Source organism: Telmatherina bonti, assembly GCF_933228915.1.
Source record: "Telmatherina bonti genome assembly, chromosome: 10".
Taxonomy (NCBI): domain Eukaryota; kingdom Metazoa; phylum Chordata; class Actinopteri; order Atheriniformes; family Telmatherinidae; genus Telmatherina; species Telmatherina bonti.
Window position 1 is genome coordinate 14,675,326 of NC_136628.1, and position 13,991 is coordinate 14,689,316.

Here is a 13,991-nt window from a genome sequence, read left to right on the forward strand (position 1 = left end):
ATCTTCTTTTGCAAGAGGGGCGAGATGTGAGAGCACTGACGTCTGCATCAGATACACCGTGTGAATGGAGAGTTCCACTTGTTCATCAATACTGACACAGAGGTGGTCGTCGTTATGAATAATGTGGAGCATCGTGCAGCATCTTCAATGTGCTGTAAACCAACCAGCACATCTCTGATGTCAGATCTCTGCAAGATCTCTGCCCCACTCATGTCATCACAACATTTCTTAATATCCTTCTGGATACAGTTTGATGCACATCTCCTGCAGTCACATTTTGCAAATAAAAAAACTGTCATTAAAGTGTTTTGTCTTCAATAATTTATAAATGGTTATATTTTTCTTTAACAGATGGATTTTGTTTATAGGTCCCATAAACAACATAAATAAATTGATATATCATTTTCTTAAAACTTAACATGGTCAAACCATTTGTTCAATGTTTTTGTCCAATGTTAATTGAAAAAGTATATAATGGTTATTATTTTAAATTGAGGGTTTTTGGATAAAAAGCCCAACAAAATGATATTACTAGTTATTATCATAATAATTTTGTTTTGTTTCTGTTTTTAGATTTTTTGGGCTTCAAAGGCTTTTCATTTCAAGAAGCTTGACAGTGAAGGGGTCACAGAGAACATGTGAGGTGGCTGCACAACCAGTTGAGCCAGTTGCTGCCCCTAATATGTTATAACAGGAGCAAAATAAGACATGTGCATGTGTAATGCTTTTCCCATACAGACAGACAGAATGTATGTCTGTATATCAGAGTATGTCCTGTGTTCACAGTAACTCATTACTACAAGTCTTTTGCGGTTTATTGTGACACATCCGGGGAAGAAGGGTGTAACAAAGCAACCTTGTCACGTTGACTGACGAGCGACATCGCCACATCCTTCCACACACACACACTCATAGGCTTACCGGACTGTTGTCTCCAGGACGCCACCAGGAAAACCCCATGATACTATTTATCTGTCACCTTCCCACGTTCTACTGAGCGTTACCAGATTATCAGGGGTGTACACGAACTGGCGTGCTACCGACCTTAAAAAAGGGATTGTTTACTTACCACGTGTTGCCGTGTTTGCATGTTGGGTAAACAGAGGCACCGTTCCAGCCACACTTAAAACGCGGAAGTGTATCACAATGCTGCAGTGACGTCACCACCACGCTGCGCTGAAACGCTGCATCACCGCAAGTCATCATGTTTATTTTGTCCTATGTAATGTTGAGCATTCTGATGTCGGGGTTGTTCGTATGGATATCCATTGAGGAATGTTTTTGTGTTTGTGTTTGTGGTGTAGAAAAAAATGGAGCTTAGAAAAATCCTTTATATCTGTAGTATTTGGGAAACCTCCTGTTTGGGGAGGAGCTTCATGTTTATAAGACGCTCATTTCTGAGTTGACAGGGTGGCGAGTAGGTGGGATTGTGTAGTGCAAAGCTGGCATTTGGTAAACCTTTGGAGAGAAACCTGTGTGCATATTGCTAATACTGTACATACTGGGACGGGACACTGTATATATTGCTGCACATTGGCAGATTTGTAAACAAACCACCTCAACGGAGCCATGACTGCGCCATTACTTATTGGAACTACACAGAACCATGTGACAAAAGGCTGCATGGGGACCGTGTTAAGCTGAATGAACTCAGGGTAAATGTTGGAATAAACTGGGGAAAATGAGTTCCTCTCTTCAAGGTAGAACTGAAGTTTGGCAAGGAACCAACTCAATAGAGACTTAACTGACATGCAACAGTGCAAAAAATGGCTCCAAGTGATGCCATGCTGTTCCGCTTATGCCATCATAAACAAACCAAATTATGGAGTAAGAGTGGTACGTCCTCCTTTTTAAACTTCTACATCCTGTTTGTTGTGACATTTAGTTGTTTAAACATTGTTTTTGTTTTTGTTTTGTTTTTTTTGTTGTTTTTTATTTGGAAAACAAAAGACATCCACAAAAAAAAAAATCTCAATAATATTCTGATCTGATTTTCACTGATTGGAGAGGGAGGAAATTTTTCAAAACATTGTCTCAGTCTCTTTGCTGTAATCTCAGTATATGGAGTTTGCATGTTAATTTCCTCAGATAGCTTAATGGTGTCAGGATGGGTTTCATCACACATATTTCACAAAAGCATGATTATTGCATGAGGTCAGCAGGTACATGCTAATCATACGAGGTTACGTCCACACAGCAGCTGCTAATGCCCTCATTTTTATTTAAAATGTAATTTCATGTGACTATCATTAGACTCCGGTTTGAACAGTCTATGACCCTAAAGTGACTCACATGCATAGAGGAAGGCATGAAATCACATGTAGCATGCTGGGCTTCAGATATGGAAGCTGCACATGACAACCTGTGTATTCATGTTGAGGTAGCAATCAGAGCTGACAAAATGATGATACAATATAGTTCCATCCGCTGTTTAGATCCAATATTGCCACATCCTGCATCCTTTGGCAACAAAACTGTGATGTCTGTGTCAGTTGGATGAAATACAACATGGTCGTTCAAACTGAGGTCGCTTTGAAATCGATCGGACATGCAACTGATTTAGTACCATATGTAAAAGTGGCCTACGCTGGATTTAAACAAGTGACCTTGTGCTGTTAAGACTGTCATAAGAAAATCATATAATGGGTCACTTATGGGCAAAACAGTCATAACGGCGCCTGCATGCAGTGTGAATATAGAGTATAAATACCTTATTGATAATACCAAATCCCACTTTCCACTTTAGACTGGAGGCTCTTCTTTAGAGCAAATCCCCATAGACTCCCATGTTAAAAAGGGCAACTTCACAGCAGAAATCAACATGTTTACAGCCTGGTTCAAAAATCCATTTTAGGTTTATAGGTCAGGTTTACCTTCATGACAACTGTGGGAGGAGTGAATTTTTTTCTAACTCGCCCGTTTAAAAGTAATTTAATCTCAAAGTTTGGCATATTTAGGGGCGTGTCCTTTTGATTGACAGGTACCGATCTCCAGCTTCAAGTCAGAAGAGCGTAGAACAACCGCGGTTTTTAGCCAGTTAATAACGTGACTTAGCCCGCTTACCTCCGTTAGCTGGTTAGCTCCCGTTATCTTGGGGTTAGCTTGGTTAGCTTTTATCTATAGAAAGTTTGCTCGATGTCAATCATCCGCCATGACGCTCACGGCTCCCCTCTCAGCTCCACCTCTTTGCCCATATTTGTATTTTCCGGGCGAGACGCATGACGCTGCCAAACATGGTGACGGTAGGAACCGCCCACCGAGCTTCAATTCAGCTCTTCAGAAACCTATGGGTGACGTCACAGAGGCTCCGTCCATCTCTTTATATACAGTCTATGGTAAAACATATTTTATACATTTATCTGTTTACTTTTTTTTACTTATTACCAATCAGAACAGGATGCCAGTTTGTTGTAAACCACCTGCTGTTTTTACAACTCCTAAACACCTTCGACTTCAATGCATCCACACACACGCCCATGTACCCTCCCTGAGCTGTGGTTTATTTTCCACAGTCTACTAATCACAGCCACAGTTCTGCATGGAGTGAAAACCGAGGAGTTTCTTTCTAACTTGCACACTTCAAGCTGCTGCTGTCCTCCCCTTTCTTAAAAGAATCAATATGAAGTTGTGTTAGATGTCCGTCCAAACCATCAACTGCTGCTGACTTGGCAAACCACAGAGGTCTTGCTTTCATGCGCTGTATTAAATTCAATATGAGCAGTGGTCTCGTTGAAATTCACAGTACCACCTATAACTGCCCCTTCCAGCCATGTCAGATCAATGCACTTCATCTCTCATCTGTCCACATGGCACTCAAAGCCTGTTCTGCCAACCAAATTACTGATCTGCAGATTTATAACTTTGTTGGACCTGGCAGTGTACAGTACCCATGGCATCCTGAAATATCACTGGCAGACCCAGCTGTCAACACAGATATATCTATCACCAGGAGAGCTCTGTGAAACAGACAGCTAATATCCCAGGGTCTTTTACAACAGCGTTTGTCAAAGTCTGCACCAAGACAGGAAGCTTCCCACAAACATTTCAGTCTGTCCACCATCTACTTGAAGTCTGTTTGGACAGTAAAATATGCTCTCCTGCAGATTCTGTAGAGCTGTTGTGATACTGGCCTTTTTACTTATATGCCTTCATAAACCAAGTTTTAAGGAAGATCTGTTTGTAATTTTTCTATTAAGACTGAGTGAACACTTAGAGGAAGCAAAGGTCAGATAGAAAATGACAGAAGTTTTTTTTTTTTTTTTTTTAGTAGAAGACGGATGTAAGATGCATTATTTTATGTATTATTCATTCTTAATCAACTCAGATACTTGGTCAGAGAAACTCGATACCAGCGGACTTCATGCTTGGCAGGAGTTATTGAGTTTATGCAGATTCTTTTAATTTTAGGAACTGGTGAAAATAACGTATCTGTCAAAGTGCAGTTTGAAAGTTTGACTGGAGATGATTGTGGCTGGTTGATGAAATCTCAGGCAAGCTGACATTCAAGGTGAAAGATAAGGTTATTTCATGTTTTTTACAACCCAATACATGTTTTTTTTTTCTTTTTCCATTTCCGTCAGTCGTCTTTGTGTCACTATAAATGTTTCTTTTCCGCTTCATATTGTGAATTTCTTTAAGTAGCAAGAAGCCCAATAGCCTAACATTGTAACTTTTATTTCCCTCAGTTGTTAGCCGTAACAGTGATGTTCAGGGGATCCCGGTCGAATCATTCAAGTGATTTAAAATGCTTGCAAAATCACTGGATGTGAGCTGGAGTGGGATAGAGACAGGAGGCCTCTGAACAAACTCGTCTCCATCATGCACAGTCCATTATGCTCCACGCACAACACACTGGAAGAGGAGCAGAGCTCCTTCTCTAATGGACTGCTGCAGCTCTGCTGTCATAAAGGAAAGGTTCAGCAAATTATTCCTCCCATTCATAACAGCTTTTTATAAGTCATCCATGTGTGAAGGGTGATCACACCTTTCACCTTCACCACTGCATCCATAAATCTCTTCGTACCATTTATTAATAATATTGTTATATTTTCTTTTTTCAAGAAAACACCAAACTCCACCGTCAGTTTCAACCGTGGTTAAAGCTGGGGTAGGTAATGTTGGAGAGCTAGCAAGATTTGAAAGTAGCACGCTGTCTTGACTCCTCCCCTTCTGGTTTTTCTGCTTGCATGATCCAAGACTTTTTATTTGCAGCTTTTCTCAACAATGATTTTCTGTTTTTCGGCTGTTTGGTGGGAGGAAACAAATAAACCGAGCTTGGTCAGGAAAATCCTTCCTGCATTTTCTCAGCCATGTTTGCCGTCCGAGCTCCTTCTTTACTACTTTGTATTTTCATCCTAACACAAAATTTATATGCAGGGTGTGGAATCAAGTATGCTGCGGGAGGGGAGGAGGGTTTTCTCCGAAAAGATGGCCTCTTGTTGCATTTTTATGCCGACAAAAGCCAAATTTATATGCAATTAAAGAAGAAGGGGGAGACCTACTCTGCAAACCAGCTACTGCAGTGCATTGGTGAAATCAAGACATGACTGTCAATAAATTTCCTGCATCTGAATGATAAAAAGACAGAGGTCAGTTTTTTTTCCAACCCAGTGATGTCTCCGAAGCCCATGTTGATCTCGGTCCTTTAAGCCCATATCTGATGCAGACAGCAGCAAGCCTGCATGTGATCTTAAATTTGATGCACGCATCACATCAGTTGTGAGGTCCAGCTTTTTTCACCTGAGGCAAGTAACGAAAGTTTAAAACTCTTCTTTATTTGCACCTCTTTGACATTTTAATCAATCCTTTTATTACAACTCGTTCAGACGACTGGAACGCGCTTGATGTTGGTCTCAGCTAGGAGGTTACTCAACTTCAGCGGGTTTAAAACGCTGCCGCTCGACTCCTAACCGGTACTACACAACGAGAGCACATCACTCCAGTTTTACCTTCTCTTCATTGGCTCCTTTGGTTTGTTTTTATGTGACTTGAAAAGCCTTCTTTATGTTTTCTTATTTGTCTTAATGGCCTTCCACCTCCTTGTCAGCCTGACCTGCTCCGTCCATACCTTCTGTCAGGTCAGCAGATCAACTGTTAACGGACATCAAAACAAAGAAGAAGTCGAGCGCTGACCGCGCTTTCTCAGTTGCTGCTCCTAAGTTGAGCTGCCGTTGTACATCAGACACACCACCTTGTTTCCAGTTTTTAAATCTTTTCCTAAAACACATTTTTTTCTCTTTGGCTTTTAAATGAGTTTGAGAGGCTGGTTATTTTTATCGTTTTCTGCTCTTATTGTTTTAAATTTTCTTTTAAATAAGTTATTCTATGTATTTTACATTTTCCTGTACTTCAATTATTTTATTTGGTTATGTCTGTGTGTGTGTGTGTGTGTGTGTGTGTGTGTGTGTGTGTGTGTGCAACACTTTGGTCAATCAGTCATAAGTTAACATCCTCAAATCACTAGAAGATGCCTACAAGGCTTCTCCAGAAGAGCAAGTTCTGAATCACATAAGAAAGGCTAAACTAGAGCTAAATGAAATAATTAACCAAAAAACCCAGTTTTTGCTACAAAGACTTCGCTTAGAGAATTTTGAACATAGCAACAAATCTGGAAGATTTCTCGCAAATCAATTAAAAGCAAACAAGGAGAAAACAACCATCTCCTCTGTTAAAGATTCAAGAGGAAATATCCTCCATGATCTTGATGGAATAAATGACACATTTAGGGATTTCTATAAAACATTATATTCCTCAGAAACAGATCCATCAGACAACAGCATTGAGGAATTTCTCAGCTACCTCAATCTTCCAAAGTTACAACAGGATCAGGAAATGGTTTTGGACGCACCCATTTCAGTAGGGGAACTACATGAAGCTTTAAAACACATGCCCAGCAATAAAGCTCCAGGACCAGACGGTTTTCCAGTTGAATATTATAAAGAATTTTGGTCTATACTAGCACCCACTTTTTATAAAATGGTTTCAGAAATTAAGGAAAAAGGTCGAATATCTCAAAACATGAATTTGGCTAGTATTACAGTAATACTAAAACCAGGAAAAGACCCCAAACTCCCATCTAGTTATCGTCCAATATCACTAATGAACGTAGATCTTAAAATAATCAGTAAAGTGCTTGCTACAAGACTAGAAAAAATAACTCCACTTATCATACATCCTGATCAAACAGGATTTATCAAGGGACGACATTCCACCACTAATACGCGCAGACTAATAAATCTAATTGATTATGCCACCATACATAACCTGGAAACTACAATAATCTCTCTAGATGCTGAAAAAGCATTTGACAGGGTGAACTGGAAATTCTTGTTTGCAACATTAAGAAAATTCGGGTTTGGCTCATCGTTTATCGACTGGATAAAGATACTGTATAGCAATCCAAATGCATGCGTCAGGACAAATGATCAAACTTCTCACAGCTTCAGATTGCAGAGAGGCACCAGACAAGGCTGTCCACTCTCCCCCTCACTTTTTGCAATCTTTATTGAACCCTTAGCAGCTAGCATTAGACAAAACAAAGACATTAAAGGCATTAACTGTAGAAATATGGAGCATAAGACCAGTCTTTATGCTGATGATGTATTACTTTTCCTTCAAAATTCACAATCATCCATCTGTCAGACAATCGCACTCATCAATAAATTCTCATCAATTTCTGAATATTCCATTAATTGGTCTAAAACCACCGTTCTACCCATCAACTGTTCCTTCCATAATACTCCTGACACTGCTTTACAGTCAGGAGATATTAGATACTTGGGAATAAACATCTCACCCAGACTGTCAGACCTTATAAAGCTAAATTATGTCCCTCTACTAAAAACAATTGAGGACGATCTCACACGGTGGAAATCTTTACCCATATCACTAATGGGAAGAGTTGCAACTATAAAAATGATGATTCTACCTAAAATCAATTATCTGTTTTCAATGATCCCCATTAAACCTCCCTCCACCTGGTTTAAATCGCTGGACTCTAATGTTACTAGATTTCTCTGGAAAGACAAACCACCACGGATTAGTCTAAAAACACTCCAGAAGACTAAAGATAGCGGTGGCTTAGACTTGCCTAATTTCCAAAATTACTTTATAAGCAATAGACTACAATACATCTCTAAATGGCTTAAACCTAGCTATCTAGATGAACCATGGCTTAATATAGAAGAAGCTATGTGTGAGGATATGGCAATTTCAGACCTGCCATTTATCAGCACAGCTGTCAAACGCCAAAAATGCTTTAAAAGCATTAATATCAGCTCCTCACTAATGGCCTGGTGGGAATTTCTTAAACTAACCAAATCCTTGCTTATTCCATGCAAACTTACACCTATTTGGAACAATCCCGACATCCAGCAAAACCGGAAAATGATAAACTTCCCTCAGTGGAAGAATAAAGGAATAAAACAGTTAGAACATTTAATAGAAAATGGGAACTTTCTCCCTTTTGATACAATTACTTCACGATATGAAATCAGCAGCACAAAATTCTTAGAATACCACCAACTTAAATCTATTATAGGTAAGAAATACACCCCTGATCAATTAAACTTGCAGCTACCTATCAGGGCTGCAGAATTCTTAAATCTCAATGCCCCGAAACTGTTATCCAAAATATATAGATTACTATCAAAGCTAGACGATTCCATATGTCTCTCAACTTCTAAATGGGAAGCAGACTTATCCAGTAACTTTGACCAAAATGAATGGTCACAAATCTGTTCAAATACATTTACAATGACTAAGAATTCAAACATGCAACTAATACAATTTAAAATTCTGCATAGAACTCATTATACAGGACACAGGATGTTCAGGATGGGTCTGTCACAATCAAACATCTGTCCACACTGCACTGGCAACACAATTGACAGCTACTACCATGCTTTGTGGTCTTGCCCACCTGTCCAGGAATTCTGGTTTCAGGTATGTATAGATCTGTCAAATTGCTTCAAATGCAACATCCCTACAAACCCCAAACTGGGCCTACTGGGTTACTTGGGTGAAATTAACATAGAATTTAATTCTGCAAACTTAATCCTCACCAGTTTATGTATCGCAAAGAAAACTATCCTTCTAAACTGGAAAAGCAAACAAAGTCTGTGTATCCAGCAGTTCAGAAATCTCTTATTAGATCACATCAGTGTCGAGATGATGTCTGCCTCCTCAAGAGATCAGTCAGCTGAACTTTATTCCCTCTGGTCCCCTGTGATCAGCTCCATCACTTAGTATGGGGGGGAGAATGTGACCTTATTGCGCTCGGGGTTGGTGGCCGGTTGGGGTTCTCTGGGGGCTGTGGGTCTGTGGTGGGCTCCTGGGGGGGGATTTTGACTGCTCCATTGCTGGAGTGGCTAGGTTTCTAGCCCTACTGTGGACCTGGATGGGCCAGCGGCTGGAGTTGCCGCGCAGCGGCGGGGCGAGGTCGCTGGCGGGGGATGGGTTGGCAGGCGTGACTCCGTAACGGGCGCCTGTGCCGCCGGGGGGGGGGCTGGGCTGACCTGGACCTGCCGCTGCGGCGGCGGGCAGGTACGTGCTCTGGTGCCTGGTTGCGACCCTGGGACTTGTTGGGTGGGGGGTGTTTGATAGTGTGGATGGGATGTGAGTGTGTATGGAGGGATGTGTGTAGGGGGTGTGCGTTGAGGACTGGTGGCGGTACATAGGTATGTGGATGTGTGTGGGTGGGGAAGTGTGATGATGCGTGTGTGTGGGGGGGGGGGGGGGGGGGGTCGTGGTGTCTGTGGGGGGGGTAGTGCCGTGTGTGTAGGGGAGTGGGGTGATGCGTGTATGTGGGGAGTGGCGGTGGTGCATGTATACGGGTGTGTGTGGGGGGGGGGGCAGGGGTGTATGTATGGGGGAGTGGGTGGTGCATGTGTGTGGTAGGTTGGTGGATAAGTGTAGATATGATGGATGGGAGTGGGGGAGATTTGGATGTGACGTGGGGGTCAGGAGGATGGTTTTAAGGGTGGGCTGAACGGGTGGCTGGGTGGACCTGAATGTGTCCGGAAGTGTGTGTGTGTGTGTGGCTGTAGGTGTGTGCTGAGACAGTGTGAAGTGCCGATGTGTGGACAAGGGGGGACTTCATGTCCCCAGGTGGGGGTGTCCTCTGTGAGTGAGGGGGCGGTGGACAATCGGTCTGGGATTCCCCTTCTGCCGCCCCCGCCTCCTCTTTGTCCTCGTGCCCCCCTTCTGCATGTGGTGAGTTGGTCCCCTCTTGGGTCGGTGATGACTCTCTGGTTAGAGTCGCCGAAGGCTCTGGTTACGCGGATGGCTGCCCCTGGCTTGTCCTGGTCCTTGGGGGGCCCTGGGAGTAGGGGGCATGCCCAGTGCTGCGGGCGGCTCACCTTCTGGAAGAAAGCTCACTTTCCTCCAGACTTAAATCCCTCAACCCCTCTTCCTCCCCGCTCCCCATCTCACACACAGGCAGGGTATTGGGAGGTGTGCACGTGGCGCTGGGTGGTGAGAAAGGCCATCAAGGTGGTCTTGATCGCTGCACCCAGCCTCGGCTCACCTCCCAGTTTTAATTACACTTAGACACCAAACACCAAAACACTGACGACTCACATGATTAGGGGGAAGAGCATGCGGTGTATGGTGGGCGGGGCTGCTTAGGTGGTCCCTCTCCCAACACCGCGTGGCACTTCCCTCAATTTTAATTGCAACTAATACATACTTCACAATCAGTCATAAGCGGGGGGGAGGCAGGGACGATAGGGTCTTCTCATGCCCCTGCTCTCGGGGCTTTACTGGGATGGTGGGATGGCTGGGGGGGGATTAGGGTTGGGGATATAGGTGGGTAGGGGATAGGGATGTGTGAGGATGAGTAGATGTGTGTGTGGAGGGGTATGTTGGCGCGTGGGTTGTATTGGGGTGTGCCTGTGTTGGAGGAGTGAGGGTATGTGTGTGTGTGTGTGTGTGTGTGTGTGTGTGTGTGTGTGTGTGTAGGGGGGGGTGTATATGCGGAATGGGATGTGTGAGTGAGGGTGAAGTTTCGAGGGGGGTATGGGTGGTGGAGGGGTGTTTGGTGGGGCATGTGTGGTTGGGTAGAAGTAGAGGGATGGGGTGGCGGGGTGTGAGCGTGTGTGTGTGGGGGGGTGAGCGTGTGTGGGGGCGGGGGCGATTGGGGTTCGTGTGATTTGGTATGGGTGAGTGAGTAGAGGTGGGGTGGGGTTGTGTATGTGATGGATGATGTGCATGGATTGCAGAGGGTTGAGAGGGGAGTGCGTGTTTGGGGGGGGGGGGGGGGGGTATGCATGTATATGTGTGAGGGGAGTGTGTGTTGGGGGGGGGGGGGGGGGGGGTATGCATGTATATGTGTGTGTGGTTTGGTGGTGGGGGGGTGGTGTCCTGTACCCGGGGGCGCAGCTGGTGCGCAGCTGGTGCGCTGGGGTGCGACCTGGCTGCCGCTGGGTGGCGGTCTGGGGATCCTGGTCCTCCGTCGGTGTGGGCTGTGCCCTCTGCCTGCGGGGGCGGGGGGCTGCTCATGGGCTCTTGCGGCCCTGGGGCCTGCGCTCTGTCTGCCCTAGGTGGCCGGTGCCCGGCGTGATCGGCCCTTGCCGGCCTGGGCCTGCTGGGGCCTGTTCCCCCTGACTGCGGGGGACTCTGGTTGGGCACCTCCTTCGCCACCTCCTGGGCAGATGCATGGCTGGCTCTGGAGTGGGGGGGTTGGGATCTGTACCTGGGGGTGACTGTCGGTTACCCGGGTCTCTGGGTTCTCCTGGCCTTCCTCTAGCTGTAGGCGGGCGGGGTCACATTGGCATGATCACTCTTCTCTAAACACGTTCCACTCTGAATGTTCTGCATGAATGTTCTGCATGTGTCACAGTCACTGAGTCATCCAACAAGTTTATTCACTAACAGCAGGTACCTCTCTTTCTGTCTTTTTGACTTAACTTGCTAGTTTCTGGTCCTCATGATTGTCAACGGTTTTGTTCTCCACGAATCTAGAGTTGGCTTGTGTGGGTGTATATATTTATGTGTGTGGGTGGGTATGTGTGTGTACTTATGTGTATGTGTATGTGTATGTATGTATGTGTATGGATATGTATATATGTATGCATATGTGTGAGTGTATGTGTATGTATGTATATGTATGTGTATGTGTGTGTATGTGTATGTGTATATGTATGTGTATGTATGTGAGTATGTATATGTGTATATATGTATATATATATATATATATATATGTGTGTGTATGTATGTGTATATGTATGTATGTATATCTATCTTTATGTATGCATGTATGTGTACATGTGTGTGTATGCATGTGTATGTATGTGTATATGTATGTATGTATGTATATATGTATATATATAATGTATGTGCGAGTGTATATACATATATATGTAGGTGGGTATGTATGTGCATATACATGTATGCATTGATCTCTTTCTTTTGTTTTTTTTTGTTTTTTTATGTTCTCTTTTCTGTTCTCTTTCTGCCCCTTTCCTGTCCTTTCCGGTCGGGTCCAGCAGCATAAACTCTGTAATACAAGCTATTATCCAAAACAAATTGAAAAATAAAATAAGAATCAAGAAATACAAGGGGATCATTACATCTACAAAAGTTCCCCTTGGCAAAATAAATTTGCTCAGCAGAACACAGCATACAGAACATCAGTCTGCTTGCTTAAATGCTGGACAAGACAAAAAAAAGAAAAAAAAAAAGAAAAAAAAAACATCCTCAAATTACAATAAAACTATGGGCTGCAGCCTCAGTTGTTTCTCTTTTTTTCCTTTACAGAAAAGGTCACAATCTTCCTGCAACAAAAGATAAATTTAAAAAAATATATTTTTTAAGCTTTTACTCAGTGATACATCTTGTAGCTTCCATTTAGATTTCTATCAGGTGTCTCTATTTATTTACATGCTGAGTGTATCCTGCACCACGAGCCCGTATTGACACACGATTGCACACTCACATATATCTTGTCAAAGGCAACATCCCTGAGCTCCATGTTCACACAGTATCTCACTGCCATCAGCATGCCCGTTCCAGTTTTACACCCATGAAATAAATGTCATTTTTATGTGAGCAAATAGTGTGCAGAGAGGATAAAAGAAATGACAGGAATAGGAAAGACCCGGTGCTGTGCAGTAAAGGTCATGAGAAAGTTCTAGCATTGTGATTGCATGTCAGAGCTATAGTACATCCTGTCGTTTATTAAATGTGCTGTTTTGATTGTCAATGTAAATGTTTAAATTACATATTTTATCTCAGTGTAACCTATACTCCTTAAATAAGGGAGCAAAAACAACATAGAGTTCAAAAACTGGCTCTGCAGAAATATAGCTGATTGCATATCCCAGTGACAGATATTATTTATGGACCATGGCGAAATATAATTCCTAATTTCCTGTAAAGGTGAACTGAATTAGATGGCCATTTAAATTAACATACATTGTCCTTGATGATATTTGATGATATTAAATGATATTTGGCTTGCTGTGGTGATTTTTCCCCATGAATATTCATCTTTCCCATACAGCTAGTCCCCCCCCCTTTCACTAGAAATTGCTTAAAAGCGTATTAAGCTTGGCTACAGTTCCACCACATCAGCAGACTCATGTGGATCTGGGACTCTCAGTTACACTTTTTTAATCACTTTCTTTCTGTCTTGTCATTTTTTTCCCTCATTCTCTCTCTGCCTCTCTCACCTTTGCCTCTTTCATCCATTCTCTGTCTACCACCAATCATTTCCCTCCGTATTCTCACACTAACAGAGGTTGTCCAGCTGAGCCTGGCGGATGACCAGCGAATCAGCATCTCCACGGTAACAGTGGGGCTGAGTGCCGTCCTAACATGTGCCATCCAGGGGACACTGCGTCCACCGATTATCTGGAAGAGGAATGGCATCATATTGAACTTCCTGGACCTGGAGGATATCAACGTGAGTACATGTTGGTTTTGTTTCCATTGTGGCTGATGTCAGTGCTGCTTGAACTGATACAGCCTGCTTTGCCTTATTGTGTCTTTCC

The 13,991-nt window shown here is 43.2% G+C and overlaps 1 protein-coding gene across 1 annotated transcript in view; it reads left to right on the top strand.

Annotated features, from left to right (window-relative positions):
- Positions 1–13,991, top strand: part of fstl4 (follistatin-like 4) — a gene marked incomplete at both ends in the record, with an annotated part of 237,648 nt that overhangs the window by 183,245 nt on the left and 40,412 nt on the right. Inside the window, 1 exon segment of the mRNA XM_079248015.1 lies at positions 13,737–13,903. Coding sequence (XP_079104141.1) covers positions 13,737–13,903 — 167 coding nt within the window.